The sequence below is a fragment of the Callospermophilus lateralis genome, chromosome 4 (genome assembly GCF_048772815.1).
Source record: "Callospermophilus lateralis isolate mCalLat2 chromosome 4, mCalLat2.hap1, whole genome shotgun sequence".
In the NCBI taxonomy this organism is placed as follows: Eukaryota; Metazoa; Chordata; class Mammalia; order Rodentia; family Sciuridae; genus Callospermophilus; species Callospermophilus lateralis.
The window spans coordinates 166,240,696-166,264,007 of NC_135308.1; the positions used below are offsets into that span (position 1 = coordinate 166,240,696).

A 23,312-nucleotide genomic window follows, 5' to 3' on the forward strand; every position below is an offset into this window, starting at 1 on the left:
GGAAAAGGCAGCCAAAGAGAAAGGCCATTCACTGGAAGGCAGCCACCCTGTGCAGAGAAGCCCGGTGAGGACCGCCCAGGAGCGCCTGCTGGGAGCTAGCCCCGTGGGGCAAAGGAATAAAGGACTCTGGCCTGTGAACACGGTTTCTTAACTGAGTAGCAGTGTGGGGGTCCCTCTTCCAAAGAAAGAGTCCAAGGAAAAAGTGGGTGGCTGGGGACGCGGCTCAGTGGGAGAGCCCTCCTGGGCTCAACCCCACCCCCAAAGAAGGAGAGCTGAAATGAGAAAGAAACAAATCCATCCAGAACAGGCGGGAACAGAGGGCGAGGAAGCTGGACTAGGTGGGCTACAGGGCAGTTAGCTGAAGTGGAGGGTGACTGCTGGCCCCACCTGCTGCCCTGTCCCTCCCTGGTGCAGTCAGGACTGTTCTGGAGACGGTGCATAGCAGTGGTGCCGGTGGCTCTCAGGCCGCCCACTCCCCGTAGGCGGGTCTCTGCGCAGCAAGCCCACCCTCAACGCCGCCCTGGGGGCTGCCCATGCCCTGGTGTGGGCTGGCGGCCTGGTGACCGCTGGTCAGCACCCAGGGCTCCCTCTGACTGCAGAGGCGTCGGACTCCTTGCACACCTGGGGCAGACACAGAAAGCTCAGGGAATGTGCAGAGTCTCTCAAGAGAACAAGGGGCTTGGAGGGTGGTCACTGAGCAGCCGGAGTGTGAACGGCAGAGAACAACGGACACAGGCACTCGCAGAGACGACACATGTGCAGTAGCAACCAGACCAGGTGTGATGACACGCACATGCCCTCCAAGGAGCGTGCGGCGCAGTCACAAGTCCAAGGTAGTGGGAATGCAGATCCTTAATCACCAGTTTCCCCAAGTTGGCCTATGGGTTCAATGTGACTCCCACCGCTCCCTCAGCAGGGCTTTCTGTGACACTTCATAAGACAGTTGTGACATGTGTCAAGAAGAGAGTACAACCAGAGGGACCCTCCCCTGCAGATATAAGATGCGGCAGCTGGGCAGTGTGGCCCTGCGCTGGGACAAAGGAACTTCCAGCAACGTGGAGCAGGCTCCAGGCCCAGCTGTGCACCCAGGCGGGACATCAGCCCATCAGAGGAAGGTTGTCCAACAAGTGGCTGAAAAGACGGTTGTCTGTGTCGATGTAGAGTTCGATCCGTACCTCACACTGTGCACACAGATCGACTTCAGATGGGCTAAAGGTGTTCATCGAAAAACAGAACTTGAAGCTCTAGTAATTAATACAGGAGAGTAGTATTTTAAACTTTGAGATAAGGAAAGATTTCCTAAAACCAAAATAGCACTGAAAGAAAAAGATCGATAATTTGGCCACACGAAAATGAACAACTTTTGCTGATCAAAGGGCATCTTTTAAAAAACTGAGGACAAATTGCTAACTGGGAGAAAAGGCAACGGTAGGAATTGACATTTCACAGAAGGAAGTCACACAACCAACAACGCACACCAAGAAACCCAGCTGTCAATCAAGGGTGTGTGAGACATTAGCACAATCAAAACCACCACCCGTCACCCCTCCAGTCCACTCGCTGGCAGCACCTGATGACCCACTTCTGTGGGTCCAGGAGGCCTCTCACAAGCTTCCCGTTGTCTCCTTAACCGAAGCATCAACAGATCCCATGAGCTAGCAATTCCATCCTGGAAATACACTCACAAGACACTTGCTCATGGCCATGGGGCATAAGGATGTTCACAAAAGCGCTGCCCCAAAAAGCAAAGCCTGCTACAGCCTAAACGCAGCCACGGGCGAGCAGGTCCAAGAGCTGCAGGATCCCCACAGGGACTGCAGCCACAGGGACCAGCGACATGACGTCTGTGGGAATGTCCGTTCCCCACCATGGGGCACTACTATACCTCCTTACAAGTAAGAATGGCCGAAGTTCAAAGTCTGTTAAAAGAGAGCACATAGGCTCAATAACGAGAATCAGAAAGGGACGCCCAGGCAGGACTGGCGGGCGTAGGAATAGCGGCTCAGTGCTGGGGAGTCCCGCTCCACTGCCAGGCCGCGCTCACACCAAGGGTGCCCAGAAAAGCAAAGCAGGAGGGCGTGATGGGCTGAGGCCGCTGCGGCGGCAGCTCATTACTTTATCACAGTGACTGAGAGGAAAAACAGCCCAGCAAGGACGTGAGTGTGTCATGAGCTGAGAACCACGATCAGCCACAGCACGTGCACCTGAGGCCCCGGAGTGAGAGAGGAACGAATGGACGAATCAGATCGAGTCCTGGCCAGGTGATTAAGTAAGGAAAAAAGGTACGACGATGATAAGGGTGAAGACGATTCATGAGATGATATGATCGCCTATGTGAAAAATCCAAGGGAATATTGATCCATAAAACTGACAAAAGTGTCCTGTGAGATGACTGGATTTAAAAAATCAACTCCATTTCTATAAACCAGCTGTATTTTACAATAGAGGAAAAAGAAGAATAAATCTACCCAAAAGAGAGCAAGAGCCTTACAAAGAGAACTACAGGGGTTTATTGAAAACTCTGAGGGATCAACAAATGGAGAGCCACCCAGTGTTCACAGACTGGAAGACTCGAGGCCGGGAAGGACTCGGCCCTTCCCAAATTAATATGTGAGTCTGATTTAACCCCAGTGAGAGCCTCGGCTGGTGCTCCTCTGTGCACCCTGTCTAGAGCGCAAGGAGCTCGGGGCCTGTCCAGGGAGGATGAGTGTGGGAAGCCAACCTTACGGACGACTGAGTTACACTCCCCAGCTGGGTGCTGAGGCGCTCAGTCACAGAAATGGGTGTGTCTTGCTACAGCCCCACGGGTGAAGCTAGGCTCACCTGTTCCTTTGTAATATCACCCCTTGGGCTGTTTAGGATAGAATCCTGCATGGGAGTGCCTTGTGTGTGTCCCCTTCTCTTACCCTGCCCTTGGGTGTGGCCTACCCAGGTGTCAGTCAACCTGCTGACAGTGGACATCATGAAGACAGACTCAGACCCCTGAAACCTGACCCCTGGCCTCATTTGAATAGCTTCTCCTCAATAAAAGGGGTCAGCGCTGCTCTCTCTCTTTCTGCGGACCCTTAAGGTCAGAGGAGCCGTCACAGCGACCCCAAAGAAAAAGGTATTTGTGTCTCTTGTGTGGTTATTTCGTGAGCCCAGTTAGCCCAGTTCAACTGGAGTGACCCCTGAGCCTTTTGTCGCGGCAGAGGAGGCTGGGACCTGCCTGGGGGATGCAGGCCCAGGGCAGAGCAGACCCACGCAGCAGGCCCAGTGGACGCACACCAGTCACGGGGGGATGTGTGCCCAAGAGCGGGGAGAGGCTTTCCCACAGGGGCCTGTCGGCACCCACAAAAGTCACCTAGACCCTGACCCAAAGGACACTACAAGCCAGTTCCAGGAGACCTAGGGGTAAAAGGCAGCAGCAGTCTGCTGAAAGACTCCTCTGGAAGTCACCTCCGTGACCCTGTGCTAAGAAATCACCTGACCTAGGAAGTCGATGCTTACATCGAAGGACACCCCGAAGGAGTGCAAAGACAGGACACCGGGTGGGGAGAAGGTCTCTGCAATCAGAGTCAGCTGAGAGGAAACTGCACATGAAGAGGAAGACCAGCACTCGTGGAGCAGTGGACGGGCACATTCCAGGACAGGGAACCTACGTGGTCACCAAGTGTCTGAAAGAGCGATTTGCATTCCATTTATGAGTACTGTACACCACAGAGAGGCCCGTGCTGAGGTGTCGGGAGCAGTGGCCGCTGCAGGGGTGGTCAGAGTGCAGACCAGCCTGCTCCCTAGGCTGCTTACAGCACCCAGGGAATGGGTTGGCAGTGTCCCCCAAATCACGTCCATCTGGAACCTGTGGAGGTGACCTTATTTAGGAACAGAATCTTTGCCAATGTCATCAGTGAATGACGTCATGCTGGAGCAGGTAGGCCCACCTGCTGTCCTTATGAGGGATTCTGAACGTACAGGCACAGGGGCAGTGTGCATGGGGACAGACCTAAGGGGGTGATGCAGCCAGCAGCCCTGGGAGCTGGAGGAGGCAGGAGGGAGCCTCCCTGGAGCCCCCACAGTCCTGCCCACACTCTGGCTTCCAGAGCAGAGAGTGTCTGTTGTTCTCAGGCTGTGGTACGTTGGGCAGTGCACACACCCAGCTAAGGTGCAGCTGTCTGTCTGCTGACCTTTCCCCCAGGCCCATGGAGGCCCCTTAGTCTTCCTGGAGACACCGTCTTAATAATGTAAGCCTGGAAGTCACCCACACTGGGATGCCAGGCATCAGGCAGTAGGACAGACAGGCCTTGGTGACAGGTAGGACAAGGGGCTGGCAGTGTCCTCCAGGGGCACTGCCAGCCCTGCAGAGGTATGGTGCTGCTCCTGCCTGGAGCCCCCGTGGGCAATCCGTGCATCCGCACGTCCAGCAGACCTGCTGGGAGGCGGGCATACCCAGGCACTGGGGATACAGAGGAGGGGACAGAGCGGCAGCCCTGCCCAGAGCTTCCCATCTAGGGGAGACTGGCATGGCCAGGAGGGCTGCTGGGAGGGACCAGGTAAAGTCAGACAGACAGATTGACCACGGAGGGGACAGCCAGTGGGAGGGGAGTGCACCAGGCAGAAAAGGTGGGGGCTGGCTGGCCCTGGGTCTCATGGCTACACTCGGGGCAGCACTGGCGTGCAGATACAGTCCAGCCACACTGCCCCAGCTCAGGCACGACATGGCTCCATCAGAACCTTCAAGAAACCAAGGCCAGAGCCTGGTGGTTCCGCCGCTTTGGGAAGCTGTTGGTCTAGTGACATTTCCCTTGCCTGGCTCTGTTCAAACACTCTGGCACAAACCTATCTGCACTACATCCAGAGAGACAGGGCACCGCCCACCGAGACCCCGGGCAGGGACACACTGGAATTCCTGCTCCCAGCACTGTCTCCACCAGAGACCCCATGCTGATGCCCCAGTCCCATCCCTTCAAGACACAGCCGCTGCAATCCCCAAACAAGCACAGGTGACCTGGGGACACAGTCCTGAGCGCGCATCTCACCTGCTGCGGCGGGTGGCGTGGGGGACAGCGAGGTCTGCACCGACTTGGCGCTCTGCGGCGCGGGCGCCAGGGGGCGCACGCTCAGCGAGCTCGCATCCAGGAGTTCGGCGGGCGGCGCCTTGGAGAAGGTGCTTTTGGGGGCCTTACTGTCCGCGCGCGGGCAGGCGCAGGCGGGCAGCGCGAACTTCCCGCCCGCCTCGGCGTGCGCCGGCCTCGCTCTGCAGCTTCGCTCTGCCGGCCGCTGCGGGGGCGCGGGCAGCGGGGAGCAGAGCGCCTTCGCGTCTTCCCGCTTCCAGTCCTGCACAGCCCCGCGCGGTGCGCCGCCCGCCGGGCCCAGCACGGCCGAGGGGCCCCGCACTTTGAGTAGCTGAGCGTCGCAGAGGGAAGCCGGGAAATTGAGGTTGGTAATGGGCGGCATTTGCCTCTTGGCCTTCTTCATGCCAATGCCCTCCACGCAGAGGTCGGATCCGTTGAAGGGCGGCAGCTCCACCACGGGCTGGGGAGAGGATGCGGAGCCAGGGTGGGCCTGCACACCTGACTCCGGGGTGATGTGGCCCCAGGTGGCTCTTGGGACCTGCAGGCCAGGGGTGGTCCTCTGACCCCACACCCGGGGACCAGAGGTGCCCTTCCTCCCAGTTCTGCCTCCGTGGTGAGGCCTCAGCCAGGCACCTGGGCCTCCTTCAGAGTGATCTAGGGCACAGGGCCTGACCCATGGTGCAGAAGCCCAGAGGTAGAGGCCCCAGATAGCCCTGCTGTCCAGCCTGCTGGAGACTTCTCCAGGGGAGGAGGCCCAGCAGGCCCTGGAAATGCAGCCTGGAGTCTCGGGGAGCCCAGGGAGTGCTCGCCAGGACCCAGCCGTGGCCACAGAGTCAGGATAGGGGCTGAGAACCAGGGGCGCAAAGTTAGACTTCAGAGGTCCTGGGACAAGGTGGCCAGGCTGCCCAGACCTCCCGGGGTCTGGAGTGAGCTCTTTGCTCAGTGCAGAGAAGACTGAAGTCAGGGGAGCAGGGCAGGCCTAGCGCTCAGCGCACACCAGGACCAGGCTCACCAGACCTGGGCTCTGGACCCGTGTCCTCCAAGATCCAGCAGGGCTGGTGGCCTGTGGCTCTGCCCAGCTGCTTCCAGTAACAGGAAGTGGAGGTGGCTGCAGCTTGGGACCCAAACCCATCCCATGGACAGGTGCTTGCAGCCAAAGGGGCAACTGCTCTCTTACCTGTCTCCACAGAAGCTCAAAGTTGCCGATGTCACAGTTGCGGTCGACCTTGCGGTCCACCACCACCTTGATGGTGTCCTCCTGTACCTGGGCACAGAGCTGGGCTGTGACGGGTGTGGATGGGTGCATGGTGGGACTAGAATTGATCTCGATCAGCCAGGGCTTGAAGTCCCGCCCGAGGATGAAGTCTGCGCCATAGAGTTCGAAGCTGTTCTTGCGGGCCTCCACGTGGTCCTGGGCCACCTTCATGGCATTGGTGATGGCCCTCTTCATGGAGGGGTAGATGACGCTGCCCCACATGGCCCCACGGCCCCGCTTCTGCAGGTACTCCTGGAACCTGGAGCTGGACCACATGTTGTGGCCAGGCAGCAGTGGGCTGCGCCCCTGGTCATTCCTGAGCCGCTTCTGGATGGAGTGGTTGCACAGGTGGATGGCACTGCAGGGCAAGGTGCTGTGAGGCCTGGTGCCATCCTCCATCACCCGCCCAGGTGGCCCAGGCCTTGCTGTGCTCGGGACCCCACACCCAGGTGGAGGCAGGAGGGGCCCATGCCAGTGGACTGGGTTCTTCAGGCTGTGCCACCTGGGGCCACCGGGATTGTCCGGAGGCAATGCAGAAGCCCAGGGAACTGTCACAACCTCCCCAAGACTGTTTCCCTATCTGCATGTTGGAAGGGACACTGACCCTTGAAGGGCTGATTTGGTGAGACAGATCCTGTGACATCTTAGTTATACTCTTATCTGGCTCTAAATGGATTCAAAATAAACACCACCTTTTGGGAGACTATAAATGCGACATTGGGGACCGAGGACATTTTTGTTTGAACTGTAGCTGTGTCGGGCCAGCACCCTGGGCTGGGAGTTCCAACCTGTTCTGGGGGCGGGATCTGCTCTCACAGCCACACGTGAGCACTACCATGTGAAGTAGAGGGAAAGGAAAGAGGTCGGAGCTTCTGGAAGCTAGAGAGCCGTGGGGCCAGGCCCTGGGCCTACAGGCCCTGCCTGCCACTCGGGTCTGTGCACAGGCGGCCACAGCCACGCAGGCAGACTCTGGAATCCTCTGTCGGTCCAGGTGGAGAAGCAGGCTCGGCAAAGGTGTGGGACCTGCAGGCAGGCGCTCATGGCTTGGTGAGGCATCGTGGGGCAGGCGTGGGGCAGGCGTGGGGCTGGCGGGGGCTCCCTGGGGTTCTTTGCACAGAGAGTTCCCAGATCCCCTCCCTCTGGACCCCCTTGTTCTGGACAATTAGCCAGCAGCCCTACCTCAGGTGTGACCTAACAGGTGGGACTTGGGTGTGGCTGCCCACCCCCCGTCAGGGTAGAGTTCATCCCAGCAAGGTCTCTGTTGGGCCACTCACAAAACTGCAAGAGGAAGCCCTGGTTCGGGCAGAGGCTGGGGATGCTCGTGTGGATGGCACGTCCCTTAGGAGTCACAGACAGGCCCTCACTGTCCTGTCCATGCTGGTACCTGGTGAGGTGGGGTTCACCACCGTGGGTGCCCTGTTCCCGGATGTCTGAGCCTCTGCCTGGTGCCCCAGTGCTTTGGTGGTGGAAGGCGACCGTGAGTGTGTAGAGCGGTCGGCAGCTGGAGCACCTGCCCACACACACCCCAGTGCTTGGCACTGTGGGCATGACAGCCCTCCACTGACCTGTCAAGATTGTCCAGGGAGAAGCGCTGTGTGGAAAACCGCAGGTAGCTCTCCTTGTAGAACCAGATGGTCAGGGGGTTCCAGTCTGTGACGAGGAACCACTGCCTGATGTCGAACTTGGTGTCATAGATGAGCATGGGCGTCTCGATGTACTTCTGCACCACCCACTTGTTGTCCTTGGTGGGCAGTTCCTCAGCCGCCAGCTCCAGGATGTCCTCCACCCGGTCCATGCACACTATGTCTGCAAGAGGCCACAGCTCAGGCCTGCGGCACGGCCTCTATGGTCCCAGCTCAGCTCCAGCGCCCACCTTGCCTTGGGTCCAGGACCAGGAGACAGCACGGCCAGCTGGGCAGGGCAGCTTCACCCTCAGTGGAGGAAGCCACAGTTAGTGCCCAGCTCGCCCACTGCAGGGCCACCGTCCACACTCCAGAGAGGGGGATGCAGAGATCCAGGAGGGACATGGCAGGGGCAGTGGGACCTTCGAGGGCTGGACAGTCAGGACACTAATGGTGCCCTGATGGACGTGGTGCGCGTGGGAGGTGGAGTCCCTGAGTTCTCTCTCTGTGCCGTGGCAGGTCTGCGGTTCCCATCACCCCCTTAGGCCAGGTGACTTGCAGTGGCTGGGACACGTGGGCAGGAGGGCAGGCCTCACTGTGTGCTGGCGTCCCTGCCTTTCTCTGCCGTGACAACTCTGAAGCCTGAGGGAATGAGGTCCCCAGGTAGGGGACTTGATGGGCAGAGCGCCTGGCGGTCTGCCCAGGCCAGCCACAATGACCACAAGCCTGAGTGACAACGTTTTGCCGAGGGCCACTGAGATTTGGGGCTGCCTGTTTCCTGACACCAGGGGTCTATCCTGGGTCTATCCTGCCTGACACAGGGTGGAGGGACGCTCTGTCCACAGAACTCCAGAGGCACGAGACTGGTCCCTTCAGTTCCAGGGAGTGGAGACCCTGCCTGACACAAGAGCTCAGGACATGGCAACCAACTCCTGAAGTCACTGAGCCCCAGGCACCTGGGCAGGAGCAGGGAGAGCCCAGCAGGGGCCAGAGAGCAGTGCTGTGCTCTGGCTGCAGACAGGGGTCAAGGTGCCCATGCAGTGGGAGGAAGGTCTGGCTGGCTGGACGGGCAGGGTACAGGGCAGGGGTGGGCAGAAGAGCAGAAAGAAGTCTGCAGGACACGGGGTGTGGACCACACCTGCCAGGCAGGAGGAGGCTCAGGGAGAGGGTCAGGACTGAATGCCACAAAACCACACATTGATGCATGTTTTAAGATCACAAAGATCAACAAACTATTCAAAATACTTCAGGATGCAAATAGAATATCCAAACTGAAAATAAAGCTGACTCGGACACCCAGGAAGAAGAGGGCATTCTGGATCACAAACAAGAGGGTGCCGCGAAGGCTGTCCACAGAGGGAATCTCACAGCACTGGGGACAAGTGAGTCCAGCACTCAAGTCAGAGATAAGGGGGACGTGCCTAACAGGAAAACTGGAAATGCCACCAAAAATCGATTGAAAACACGGGTAAATTGAGAAAACCACCTTGAGTTCTACCGAAACACACAAAAACACTCACTCCATTAGGAAAAAATCAGAATATAATAATGGCTGTAATTTGAGAAAATGAAGTAAAAAACCTGAATAGGCAGTACCCACAACCACAGACAAAATCTAAGCAGTGTTAGGGCTCTGCTCTAAGAGAGAAGCTGGTCTTTGCTTTAGCTGATTAACGTGTCTAGTTTTCAGCACTGGGGATTGAACTCGGGTGCTTTACAAACCCTGAGCTACACTGGCAGTCATTTTTATTTTTTATTTTGAGACAGGGTCTCACTAAATCACTGAGGGCCTCACTAAATTGTGAGGATGGCCTTGAACTTGTGATCTTCCTGCCTCAGCCTCCTGAGTTGCTGGGATTGTAGGTGTGGCCACCACACTCAGCAAGAGTCTGGGTTTTAGGGATGAGTTTGCTAGTGAATTAAGGTGTAGGAATCGCTCCCCCTGAGATGAACGTCCACCCTCTGTTTTAAAGGCTGGTGAAGCCTGTCACTAAGCTCAACCAAGGTAACAGAGAAGGACGACCACAACCAGTCTAACCTGGGAATGCAGACAGGAGACACTGGTTAGCTGGCAGACCTGAACCTAGCTCTGAGACGGGATTGTGCGTCCTCCTCCTCCACCAGGCACCTGTGAGTCCTGAGCCCCCAGTGACCGCCACCCCAGCTCCCCACCCCCCCACAGGGCCACAAGCTGGAGACCACGGCTCGCTCCCGACACCCCTTGGGTGGGTGTCAACAAGGGTGGCTCGTGCCCATGGAGCGCCCATTCCCGGGGCACTCACCTCGGCCCCGGGACTTGGCTGCAGGCTTGATGATCCAGATGTTCCGGAACCCGTCGATCTCTGTCTGAGGGTTCACAGAGGTGATCTTATTCAGCAGAGCCTGGCACTGCGAAAAGTAATTCCTTGAACTGGAGATGAAAGCATCGCCACTACAAAGCAAGAGGCGGAAAGTGCGTGAGGCTGCAAAGCTGGCCACGCCCAGTGCGCGTGGGTCTAGGACCGGCTGGGGCAGGCCAGGGTGTCCTGCCAACCAGAGCACAGCCGGGGACCCAGGCCTGCCAGAGTGCTCCTGGACAGGGTGGCCAAGAGGTGGGGACCCACCTTGTGGATCTGGCTGCATGTGTACCCAGGATGCCAGGCCTGGGGCCACGTGAGAACCACTGGAGGTGGCCGGTCCCTATGCAGAGGCTCCATCTGCATGTACTGCATCCGATGGTCCCCCGTAAGAAATGGACGTGCCATGCAGACCTTCCAGTCCACACCAGTGGCCAGTGACCACCCTGTGAGTCCACTGCTGCCCAGACCCCAAGATATTATTGGTGGCTTTGCAGAGCCAGGCAGCAGTGGCCTGACCCAGGAGGCCCCAGGAGGCCCCAGGATCTTGGGGCACTAAGGCCAGTGGAGCTGCCGAGCATCTCAGAGTCTGCGGCACCCTCTGCACCTGGAGAGGCTCCCGTGCAGCACCTCAGCAGCCCACGGCATGGGACCCTCTGCGGGTGGCAGCCCAGCAGCTCAGGAGGAAGTACCAGGCCGCGTTTCCTGCACAGGGCCCAGCACACTGGCCATGACCAGGCTGAGGGGGCATCTGGGTTCTGTTGCCCTGCTGGGAGGGAGGGCAGCACCCAGGAGAAAGTGAAGCCTGGGGGCCCTGGCCATGTGGGCGGCCACCACTGTGGAGCTGCAGTGGGGGGCAGGAGAACATGAGCCCCCAGCAGTGACTGCCCTTCTGGGGGCAGGGGCAGGGGCAGGGAGGGCTCTGCCTTGCTGGCTGAGTAGCAGTCAGGGCTCCACTCCCGAGAGCCCTCCTGGGTGGTGGAGCCGCAGGGCGTCGAGGCTCAGCGAGCAGGTGCAGCCCCTGCCCCAGAACGCTGTGGCCTGAGCTGGCCCCAGACCTGCCGCGAGGTGGCTCCTGGCCACAGGCTGCTCCCGTGGCTTTGGCTTGGGCAGGTTAAGCAGTGGCCGCCCCAGGGGAAGGAGTCTCTCAGCCTCTCCCAGGACACGGCGCCCAGGTCTGGAAGGACCCCTCCTCCAGGAGCTGCCCCGCCTGGGTCTACTGTGGAGGGGAGCTGGGAGGCCACAGCTCTGAGAGCCAGTGCGCGTGAGCCAGAGCCCAGCCGGGCTTCAGGAAGGACCGACAGGCCAGGCTCTGGACCCTGCCGCTCAGGAGAACAGATGGAGTCACTCCCACCCCGACATGAGAAAGGGTGGTGCAGCCGGCCAGGCTCACTTGGCCAGTAAGGACACGTGCACCTGAGGCTCCCTGCTGGCCCCTCCAGAGCCCAGACCAGACTCCACTGCCCACCCCCTGACCAGACGCAGGGGGCCTCCGTGACCCCTGGGACCTGCCTTTTTATTGAGGTCTAAGAAATGAGGTCAAGCGCATAACGCCCTACCCAAAAAGGGGAGTGCTCAGCACCCAACTGCCAGGAGGAGGAAACGCTGCTCCCAGCAGGTTCCCTAGGACTCCGCCCATGGACAGCAGCCACTTGCGTTGTGACTTTCTACCGCCTGCACCGGCTTTGCCTTGAACTTACACCTGGAACCACACACGCACCCTGATGGCCTCTCAGGACAGGCTGCGAGGCTCACCTGGCCGCTGCGCCACGGGCAGCAGAGCCAGCGCCAGGTCTGGGCTCTCGGAACAAGGCCTTTCTGAGCACACGCGTCCGCCCTCGTGGGTGAAGACCTCGGGATGACCAGTTGTGGGAACCGTGGGAGTTGCAGGGGCCCACACGTGTGGGGTGGGTGGCCTCCGGATCCAGGAAGCCGCTCTCCCCTGGCGAGCTCCTGTCTGGGGGCATCTGAAAACCTTCTCTTGTGGACTCCTGAACGTTTCCATCGGACGCCTCTTCCTGACCCACAGCAGTCCTCAGTGACTAGGGGAGGCCTCACCAGACCCGCGGGCTGTCATGGTCTCCAGGACACTGCGTGGCTCGCCTTTCCATTCGGTCCACAGTGCGCCCCAGTCGGCTGGTCACCACTGAGACCAAGAGACCCGACAAGAACAAGAGAAGGGAAAGCTTATGTGGGGCTCGTGGTTTAGAGGTTCAGTCCTTGGGCAGCTGACGCCATAGCTCTGGGCCCAGATGGGCATGGGGAGGAGAGCAGCTCAGGGCAGGGCACCAGGAAGCAGAGAGCTCTGCTCACCAGGAGCAAAGTGTGAACCCACGGGCCACCCCCGTGACCCAGCTCCTCCGCCACCCCCACTGCCAGCAGTCACCACCAGCTAACCCCTGCCGGTGGGTGAACCCACTAACCAGGTTACGGCTCTCATAACCCCGTCACTTCACCTCTGAACCTTCTTGCCTTGCCTCATGAGCTCCGGGGACGCCTCGCAGTGAACCTCAACACGGTGCTTTCTGAGAAGCGAACGGCTCATAACGGCCACAGCACGCACGGCATTGGTCTTCTCGTCCTGGTGGACTGTGGAAATCTTCCCTGGGTGCTGGAGGTCGCCCCAGTGTTGGTTTCTTAACTCTCTCACATCCTGTCTCAAGTTCCTCTTTGTGTGTCTGTGAAGCAGGATTCCACGTGCTGCCCGTGGTCCCAGCGCCGTCCACTGAGGGGCCTGGCCTCAGGTTACATGGCCAATTGAATGAGGACCCGTTCCTGGGGTCTCCGTCCTGCTGCGCTGGATGGATCTTCTATTCTATCCCAATATCCCTTATTATTACAGACTTAGTCTTGAAATTGGAGCATAAAATCCTCCAATTTTGTTTTTCTTGATCGAGCCTTTCTTGTCTTAAATTATTATTATATTGCTGTATACATTTTAGAGTCACTTTAATTTCTCTTGCCTCCAAAGAAATCCCTGCCCAGATTTCAGTTGGGATTCTGTTGACCTTTGGGTTGGTCTGGAGGAACAAACCACACCAGTAAGTCTCCTGATTTGTGAGCACATTTTTACACGCTCATACACATATATTAGGCACCTGACACCTCTGAGCTTATGACTTTCAGTTTAGGGACTTGAATGAGTTTTGCTAGATTTATTTCTAGATCTGTTGTTGCTTTTTATTGTATACTGTGATTTTAAATGTCAGTCTTACCATCTCTGCTAGCACATGGAAATAGAATGACTTTGTATTAATCTTGAGTCCGGAGACTTTGTTAAATTCACTTAATTCTAATGTTTTTAAATTTCTTAAAATTTTCTATGTGCACCATCACACCATCTACAAATAACGAGCCTCTCCACCGGTGCTCTTTGTCTTTCCCCTGTCTCCCAACTGCTGGACGCAGCAGCCTGCTGATCAGAGGACTGCTGTGAGCATCTGCGGACCATTCTGATTTCAGGACCCACTTCAGTGTATCCCACCAAGAAGCATCAGCTGTGGGATTGTCACAAACCACCCATCCACAAGCTTTTCTCTTCCTGGTTTGCTGAGAACTTGAACATGGACAGGGATAAAATCCTATCAATTTTGTGTATGTTGAAATCATCACTTAATCTCTTCTGCAAAGGTGACAGAATTTGCTGGTCACTTTTTTTCCTTTTTTGGTATGGGGGTGAACCCAGGGGGGCTCTACCACTGAGCCACATTCCCAGCCCTTGTAATTTCATTTTGTTCTGACTCAGGGCTCACCAGTCTCCAAGGCTGGCCTTGCACTGCATTCTTCTGCCCCAGCCTCCTGGCCGCTGGGACCACACCTGGCTGCCATGGGTCACTTTTAAATGGGTTTCTGGGTTTCCAAATGTGCATCTTTCACACCTGTCCTCTGAGGTTGCTGTCTGGCTTAGCCCTTTCTCCAGAGCCCATGCCTCCATGGCGTTCACGCTGGGCATGGTCCCTGCACCTGCCTGGTGGGCGCTTTGACCGTCAGGTTTCACTTCTGGCTCTGAAGGCGCCTGACCACGACGCGCCCGTCTGACCAGATGCAGCCACACCAGCCTCCCTTGCTGCTGCTTCCCCTGAGCTTCTTCTCTTGGTTTCACTTCTGAGTGTCCCGCAGTCACATGTAAAAGGGGTCTCCATGAACCTGGTTGAGTCTTTGGGGGTTTTTTAAAGGATTACTCTGGAAGTCTTTGTCTTCAGGGTACTTGCTGCATTTAGTGGAAAGGGGTAATTTTGTTTCTTCATTTCTAATCTGAATTATGCCCATGTTATGTACAACACGCATATGTTTGTAGGCTACATAAAGACGAGCAAACACGTTACTTACACACAGCATTGCATCTTAACACGGACTCACCTATGTGAATATATTCAAAGGGCTCCGTGATTCTTATGTGCTTGGAAACTGGTAAGATGTTAAAAATCAAGAACCTATGTTCAAATTATAACTCAATAAGTATATTTTTAAACTTAGGCTGAAATAGAAGAAGTGGACATATGATCACCAAGGTGTATGTGGACTCCCGGAGAGCCGGCCAGACCATTCCCTTGGAAAGTCTGTGTCTATAGTGCCTCTGTGCAACTCTGACGCGGGTCCTGGGCTTGTGACAGGGCCCTGGGGCCACCGATGACCTCACCATCCATGCCGTGGTGTGTCTGGGGTCCTGAGCCACAAGCACAAGTTAGCTGGAGGTGGCGGGCCCGCACACAGAGGCAGAATGGGGGCCAGAAGCAGCGAGGCTCTCTGCAGTGACTTCCAAAGTGTTCTCCCAAAGAGAAATGCAGGTAGATGGGACTCCAAGAGCGGAGCATTTTCCGGCCACACCCCTCATACCAGGATTCTGAGCGCACCCCACAAACCACCTGAAGAATGGGCAGGAGACGCGCCCGGGCTCAGAAGAGCCTGTGAGGAGAAGCAGCAGAGACCGACCTCCTTGGTAGGAGCATGGGGAACACGCCCACTGAGGACAGAACATTCTGAGGGGCCAGCAGGGCGGGGTCTTCCTGTGATGGCGTGAGCTGTGACTATGTAGGAGCCGCCCTGCACGGCTGTGTTTGGCTGAAGGGAGGACTCAGGCTAGTATCCAGAGTGGACCAGAAGGGCCTGGCACAGGGCAGGGCACAGCGGCCAGGGGGAGGCAGCTGGCCGCACACTGCACCTGCGGTAGCCAGCAGTTCCCCAGAGCCGCGGGACAAGGCCCCCTCAGGATGAGCAGGAAGACAAGGACTCCCAGGACCGCTGCCCAAGCCACTGAAACCAAAGCCAGAACCTCGGAGCAGCAGGAGGAAGCACCTGGCCTCCTGGACAGGAGAGTGCTGAAGGGTGAGGGAGCCGTGGCCGCAAGGCACAGCCGAGCAACCCAAGAACTCCGCAGATGGAGGACTCCGCTCCAGAGGAGACGTCCTTCAAAACTGAAGGGACAGGCTGAGAAAGCCGCAGACCATCCCTGGAAGGAATATCAAAAGCAGCTCCTCAGACGCAGTTGAGGGCCACAGGAGTCAGGAGCTGCCCTGGGAAGGGGCAAAACGCAGAAAACCAAGCAGGACTGGCCCTGCAAAGCCACGGAGAATGGCCCTGGGCAGCTTGGAGCCCAGAACCAGTGGACCAGGGTGGGCGCCTCAGGGAGCCAGGGCTGTGAGGGAAGCAGGGCAAGTGCCAGTGGGCAGTGGCAAGGGAAGGAGGCACAGCAACCGGGCAGGCCACCGGCAGGGACGGGCGTGCCACAGGGTGAAGCACAGAGCCCTCAGGGCTTCCTCACCAGGTGGCAGGGGTGGGCACAGCGGCCATGTGCCCCTGGACAACCTGAAGAGGACCTGCTGTGCTGCCAGTCCTGGCCTCTGACCCACGCAGCACTGCGGAAGCAGGGTGGACGCAGGAGTGAGGCCCAGGGGGCCTTTCCTCTGGAGGCATGTGGGTCATTTTCTTCCCGGCTGCAGGCTGGGGCTCAGGCCGGGGGAGGGCGTCACTGAGGGAGGAGAGGCCACGTGGCCATGTGAACTGTCACTGGGCCTTGCCAAGGGGCTGGACGCACAGCGTTTCCCAGCTGTCCTCCCTCAGTGGAACCTGGGTCATCTGCACAGAAGCAGTGAGGCCGCCCCGGCTGTGGGGCTCTGGGCCGGGCCTGCGGCAGGCTTCTCACATCCCCCAGACACCTGACCCAGGGCTGGCCCACGGCCACCCACAGCTGTCAGCTGGACCTGAGGATGCAGCTCAGAAGCACTGACTGGCTGAGGACCTGGGCCCCTCGCCATGGCTTCACCGCCACAGGGTGTGGCCCCAGGAGACGTCACACACAGCAGTCCCCACTTCCTTCCTGCATGAGGTCTGGCTGGCAGGAAGAACCGAGGAGCAGGAAAAGAGAGCAGAATGTGAGTGGGGACCCAGACCTGGTGCCAGAGCCAGGCAGACCACCAGCAGGGATGGGCGTGCCACAGGGTGAAGCACGTGGGTCCAGACGGAACCAGGAGACCTCAGACAGGGCAGTGGAAGATACCCAGGTCGGCCTCTGAACAGAGCAAGGAGACCAGGAGACCCACCGGGTGGTCTCCACGATAAAGCCAGGGTGCAGGGAGGCCGGTGGGCACGGGGAGGCCAGTGGGCGTGGGGAGGCCAGCAGGGAATGGGGCCTGGCAACTCCTGTGGAGGCAACAGACAAGAACTTCTCTAAACCACAGAAGACAGCCCTAGATTTAAAACTCCCCAAACCCTGAGACAGAGAAACCAAAGAAAGCCACATCCAGGCACAGCAAAGTCAAACTTCAGGAAAAGAAAGAGAAAACCTTGAAAAGCAGCCCAAGAAAGAGTGCTGGGGGCATGGCAGTGGGAGCCGCAGCTGGCCGCATCATGGGGAGGCACTGTAGAGAGCTCCCCAGCTGCCCGGCCAGCTCGCCCCTCAACTCGAAGACCAGCTGCAGCCTGCACAGGAGACTTGGCAGCAGACATGGGGAGGACCACAGGCTGGAGAAGAAGCGATGGAGGCGCCTCAGGGGTCACTGCCTGCAGAAGGGAGACCCTGGGGCAGGGGAGGGGCGCTTGGCTGCTGGAGTCTCCCACTTGTCTAGGGAACAGTGAGACAACTCTGAGGCAGACCATCAGAGTCGAAGATGTCCAGAGCGATGCAGAAGTGTCAGAGGGAAAGGCAGTGGGGACAGAAAGCAGGAGGCCATCTGTCATCAGAACAGAGACTGCAAGCTGGACACTCATGGCATCGTGTGCAGAGGGCTCCTGGCCTGCACTGATGGAAAGACAGCTTGATGGGCAAACAGCAGGCCCAACATAACTGCTTGTTGTTTATCTTTGCAGCCCTGGGGACTGAGCCCGGGGTGCCCTACCACGGAGCTGCAGCCCTGGGGACTGAGCCCGGGTGCCCTACCAGCCCTGTTTATTTACTCTTTTATTTTGAGGCAGGTTCTCACTAAGTTTCCAGGTTTGGCCTTGAATGTGACCCTCCTTCAACAGCCCCCCAAGTCTCGGGGATGACAGCGACACTGTGACACACTTTAAATATAAAGGTACCAATAGATAAAAAGCAAAAGGTTGGAACAACAACAACAAAAAAGATCCATACCTTGCAAACTAAAGAACGCTGGTGTGGAGGGTAGGGTAGCTCAGTGGAGAGGGCCTAGCAGGCCCCAGGCCCTGGCTCCACCCCGCAGCCACACACACACACACACACACACACACACACACACGCACGCACACACGCACAGAGAGTAAACAGAAGGCCAGCATCGCTGTTCTTTATCAGAAAAAGTGGAAAGTAAGGGAAGAACCACTCAGAAGAGGCTAAGAGGGTATTTCTTTGCGACAGAAGAGAGATCTCCTGTGATCACAGAGGAGAAGGCCACCTCACTGCATCCGAGCCAGCGGCCACAGGGTCAAGAGGGACACAGAAGTCTCCAAATGTGGCTGACAACTCTAAGGTCCCCGCGGCATCTCAGGAAGAAGGAGGGACACCATCAGGTCCTCAGAGGAGTGCCAGCACCTTCGGAGTACCCAGGGGCCACAGAGCGGCAGTGCCGTGTCCACTGCCCACCTGCCTGCCCCGCCCTTGTCCTCTCGCCCCTGGCTGGCAGGAAGCAGAGGCGAGCCTCCTCCCAGGTGGCCAGGCCTCGGGGCTAGCTTGGTCCCCTCCTGACAGCGTGTGGCTGCCAGGTTCACCCCCCATCACCTGCACCCACGCTGCACACCACACCAGTGACAGGGTCCACTTTGTGCCTCAGCAGGACAGGAAGGAGGAAGGAAAGAAGGGACAGGGACCAAAATGCCCTGGGATGGCATGGAGGCCCAGCAGACCTCCTGAATGGGGGCTTGTCCCCCTCCTTTGTCCCAAGGGGCCTGGGCCGCCTCTGCCCCTCTCTTCTCCCCCATGGAGGCTGGGAAGGACTTGGCCCCTGGCGGAAGGGAGGTGAACAGGGCTGTAGCAGTAGGGATAGTGAGCATCCTGGACAGCCCAGGCCTGGGCAGCCCTGCAGACAGTCCCTCCTCACCTACTACCCAGAGCCAGCCAGGTGCCGCTGCTCAGACCTGCCAGGCTGCTGTGTGATCAAGTGAGGCTACACATAAAGGTGGTCCCCAGAGGCACCCGAGGGTGTCTTCCTGTCCACAGCCAGCAGGGAACTGGGGGACAGGCAGCAGAAGACCTGGGCAGGCCAGCACCAAGAAAGGCGCCCAACACCCAGGCAGGAGTCCCAACACCCAACACCCAGGCAGGAGTCCCAACACCCAGGCAGGAGCCCCGACACCCAGACAGGAGCCCCGACACCCAGACAGGAGCCCCAACACACAGCCCAACACCCAGGCAGGAGCCCCAACACCCAATAACCAGGCAGGAGTCCCAACACCCAACACCCAGGCAGGAGCCCCGACACCCAGACAGGAGCCCTAACACACAGCCCAACACCCAGGCAGGAGCCCAACACCCAGTCAGGAGCCCCGACACCCAGGCAGGAGCCCAACACCCAGACAGGAGCCCCGACACCCAGGCAGGAGCCCAACAGCCAGAAAGGAGCCCTGACACCCAGACAGGAGCCCAACAGCCAGACAGGAGCCCTGACACCCAGGCAGGAGCCCAACACCCAGGCAGGAGTCCAACAGCCAGACAGGAGCCCCGACATCCAGGCAGGAGTCCAACACCCAGTCAGGAGCCCTGACACCCAGGCAGGAGTCCCGACATCCAGGCAGAAGCCCCAACACACAAGCAGGAGCCCCGACACACAGCCCAATGCGGGCTGAAGTCCCACTGCTCAGGCAGGAGCCCGACACCTGGACAAGCACCAGACATCCAGGCAGGAGTCCAGATGCCCAGACAGGAGCCCAGCACTAAAGGCGGCTGGCCCCAGGAAGCTCCTGATACCCCCAGGGGAACGGAGGCCAGTGCAAGTGCCCACATCCGCGCCTCTGCACTCAGGGCCATGGGAGGCATGTCTTACTGGACAAGGGAGTAGTACTGCTGGGTCAGGTCATTCCACTCATCCTCGGAGAGCTCCTCTGTGCTGCTCTCGGACACGTCGATGTCCTCGTGCTCCAGCTGCCCCAGGTAGGCCTGGCACACCTTGCAGGCTGTGTCCACAAGCTGCCCCGAGAGGCTCCTGAACTTCTCATCTGCATCCTCAGGATCTGAAACCCAAGCACAGGGGCTGTTGTGTCCCATGCCAAGGGGACAAAGGCCATCACTCAGTCACAGAGGTCCTCTAGGCAGCCACCACAGGGTGATACCTCCTTCTGGGCAGGGGACCTCTCCCCGCACTGGACCGTCCTCCTCTGCTGGGCGTGCACCCCTTCCCCTCTGAGTACACCCTGCGACCAGACAGCTCTCCTGCCAGCAAGGAGATGCCACTTGCAAACTTTTTTAAAAACTCTGACATGACCACATTGGGCGACTGCAGGTGCTCTCCAGCACTTCCGGCTTCTCAGAGCACATGCACAGATGTCCCCGAGGCCCTGCCCCTGCCCATCACAGGGCACCACATCCTTCTGAACCCCAGGCCTCGGGACCACTGTTCAATCTCAGGAAGTGCAGGGTGAAAGCAGGTCTTGGGCAGCATCGGGGATGTGGGCCCTGACTGAGAGCGACCATGGCCCCCCGGCCCTGGGCGAGCCTGCAGTGTGTGCCAGCACGGGGGACTCAGGACTCGCTTGCAGGGGCAGCTGTGATGTGGCACAGACTCCCAGCAACACTTCTGCAGAGATGACCGCGGGCACTCAGATTTCCTCCTTTTTTTTTAAATTTGTTTTTAGTAGACGGACACCATACCTTTATTTTATTTATGCATGAAAGTCACACTCCATTCTCACAGGAAACAGCTGAGAACATGAAAAACTGACAGCTCTTCCCTGATCTATCAGAGAAGTGAGGCAAAAACACCGTCTCCAAGCTGGAGAGACAGACGGACAAGCCCAAGTCTGAACTGCTGGAGGCAGGGGCACAGCAGGTGGACACAGAGAGGAAGTCCACAGGAGCAAAACTCACTTAGGTGGGCTGTGGAGCCCAGTGGAGGCTTTGCCCTGGATGCCCCAGCTCTTGCTCTCCACACACGGGCTGAGCACCCACATTCTGTGTGGAAACCCTCCCCTTGACCTGCAAGGCAGACTGACTCTTCCTTCTGGATCTGTCATGAGTCTAGTCTTTTTGCTATTCCATTCTGAATGTCTCTCTGTGTGTCACATCCGACTACATATTAAATAACTTAACTATCTCACTTAACAGATAACATCAAGAGGCTAAAGAAGCTGGACGTGGTGCTGCATGCCTGTAATCCCATCAGTTTGGGAGGCTGAGGCAGAGGATCACAAGTTCAAAGCCAGCCTTAGCACCTGTGAAACTGCCTCAAAATAAAATACAAAAAAGAGTTGAGGATGTGGCTCAGTGTAAGCACCCCTTACTTCAATCTCTGGTACCAAAAAAACAAACAAAAAAACTAAAGATCAGATGCAGGAAAATAATTTGACAAAATCCAACACCCACTCGTGATAAAAGCCCTCAGGAAGAAAACTTCTTCAATGCGAAAAGAATACCCACCACAGATGCACAACTAGCATCACACTTAATGGTGAGAATCAGCAGCTATCTTGCAGGGATCAGAACAAGGCCAGGACATCCTCTCTCACCACTGATTTTCAACACTGTGTTGGAAATGCTAGATAATGCAGCAAGACAAGGAAATAAAAAGTATACAGATTGGAAAAGAAGAAATAAGACTGTCTTTATTCCAGATGGCATTGTTGTCTATGTAGAAAATCCAAAACAGACACACACACTCCTGGAGGAAATAACTTTATTATATAACAACAATGAACAATTGGAATTTGAAATTAAAAACAAAATAGCATTTATATTAGCACCCCCAAAATTGAAATATTTACGTATAAATAAGAATAAAAACATATGTGTAAGATCTGTGTAAGAAAAACCCCACAAAACTGTGATGAATGATCTCAAAGAACTAAATAAATGAAGAGTTATGCTGTGTGCATGAGTAGAAAAGACTCAATATTACCTTAATGTCAGTTCTTCAGAGTTTGGTCTATACATAGTCCCAACCGAAATCACATCAAGTTATTTTGTGAATATTGACAAACTGATTCTAAAGTTATACCTAGAGGCCCAAGACCAGAATCTGCTTCAACTCCAAATCGAAGGAGAAAAACTAACCTAACTAACTCTAGCTGACTTAGCAACTTCTGTGCCTGCTGTGGTCAAGACAGCATGGTCCTGGGGACAGAATACATAGAGATCCGTGGACAGAATAGAGTCCAGAACAGGCCCACACAGATGTCATCCTCTCTACCAAGGAGCAGATGTAACCATGGGCAAAGACAGTCTTTCAACCAAGGGTGTGGAGCAGCTGGGGGTCCAAACGCAGAGGCAAACAAAACCAAATCCAGGCACAGAATGCACATCTTCCCTCAAATTAACTCCCAAGGGTTTCAGGCCCCATGTAAAGTGGAAAACTACAGAACTCCCAGGAGAAGAAACAAAATCCAGACGACGTGGGGTCTCGGCGCCTCTTCACGGGGGGCCAAAGGTGCCATCCGTGAAAGAAATCACTGGGAAGTCAGAACTCATTAAAAGCAGATGTGTCTGCTCTGTGAGAGGCCCTGTCAAGGAGAGGGGAAGACAAGTGGCCACCTGGGAGAAAACACCTCCCAGTTTGGTAACGGAAGGATCCAGCGCAGCAAAGAACTCTTGAAACAGCAAGCAGACAACAGCCAGATTTAAGATGGGACAGGAGATCTGACAGACGCAGATGCAGAGACGGCCAGCAGTGCAGGACAGGATGTTCCACATCCTGTTGCTGGGGAGCTGGAGTTAATAGAGGGTGATGCTGTGACCACTCTGCAGCACCAAGGACATGCAGCACATCTGTGAGCGCAGGCTGGTGGGAAGGCAGGGTGCCACCACCTGGGTGCCACACAGTGGGCGATTTCTCATGGAACTCAACACATTCCTGCCACAGTGCCTTGCAACCGCACTCTGTGGAAGACTCACACCCACAAGACCCGCCCACGGAGCTTCACTGCAGCTTCATCACACAGGTGCCCTTGGGGCGAGCAGATAAACAAGCCAGAGTGCCAGGTCGTTCAGCCCTGCAGGGAACAGCCCTCAACCCATGGTGGACAGGACCTCAAAGGGTCATGGACAAGCAAATAAAGTCAGTCTGCAGAAACTACGGTCCTGGGACTCCAGCTATACCACCTTTATATGGAACAACAAAGGGACCAAGGCCACAGAGGCCAGCTGAGCCAACCACAGGTGGCCAAGGGGACGTTGGTCACACATCTTCAACGTCCCACCTGGACAGGCAAATGAGGCAGCAGCTCCAACCTGAGGCAGCCAGCGACATTTCTCTCTGCTTCCACACCTACCCCATAACGGCCCTCCCCTGTTCACCTTCCGCTGAACTGGGAGCCCCCGGAACCACTTGTGGCCTGGGACTGCCACATTCACAAATCAGTTTGCTCAAATACACGCCTTAAAATGCCAACATTTAGCCTTTGACTGTAACAAATGCACACTCTTGGGGGTGGCAGTGGTGGGCAGGGT

The 23,312-nt window shown here is 57.1% G+C and overlaps 1 protein-coding gene across 1 annotated transcript in view; it reads right to left on the reverse strand.

Moving 5' to 3' along the window:
• Nucleotides 1-460: 460 nt before the first annotated feature.
• The window catches only part of Ttll8 (tubulin tyrosine ligase like 8), a 37,333-nt gene continuing 14,481 nt past the window's right edge, over nt 461-23,312 (reverse strand). Inside the window, exons 8-14 of the mRNA XM_077109284.1 lie at nt 19,699-19,885; nt 10,211-10,359; nt 7,872-8,112; nt 6,229-6,664; nt 5,016-5,511; nt 3,471-3,572; nt 461-621 (exon numbers count right to left, since the gene is read on the reverse strand). Coding sequence (XP_076965399.1) covers nt 461-621; nt 3,471-3,572; nt 5,016-5,511; nt 6,229-6,664; nt 7,872-8,112; nt 10,211-10,359; nt 19,699-19,885 — 1,772 coding nt within the window. The remainder of the gene's footprint in view (nt 622-3,470; nt 3,573-5,015; nt 5,512-6,228; nt 6,665-7,871; nt 8,113-10,210; nt 10,360-19,698; nt 19,886-23,312) is intronic.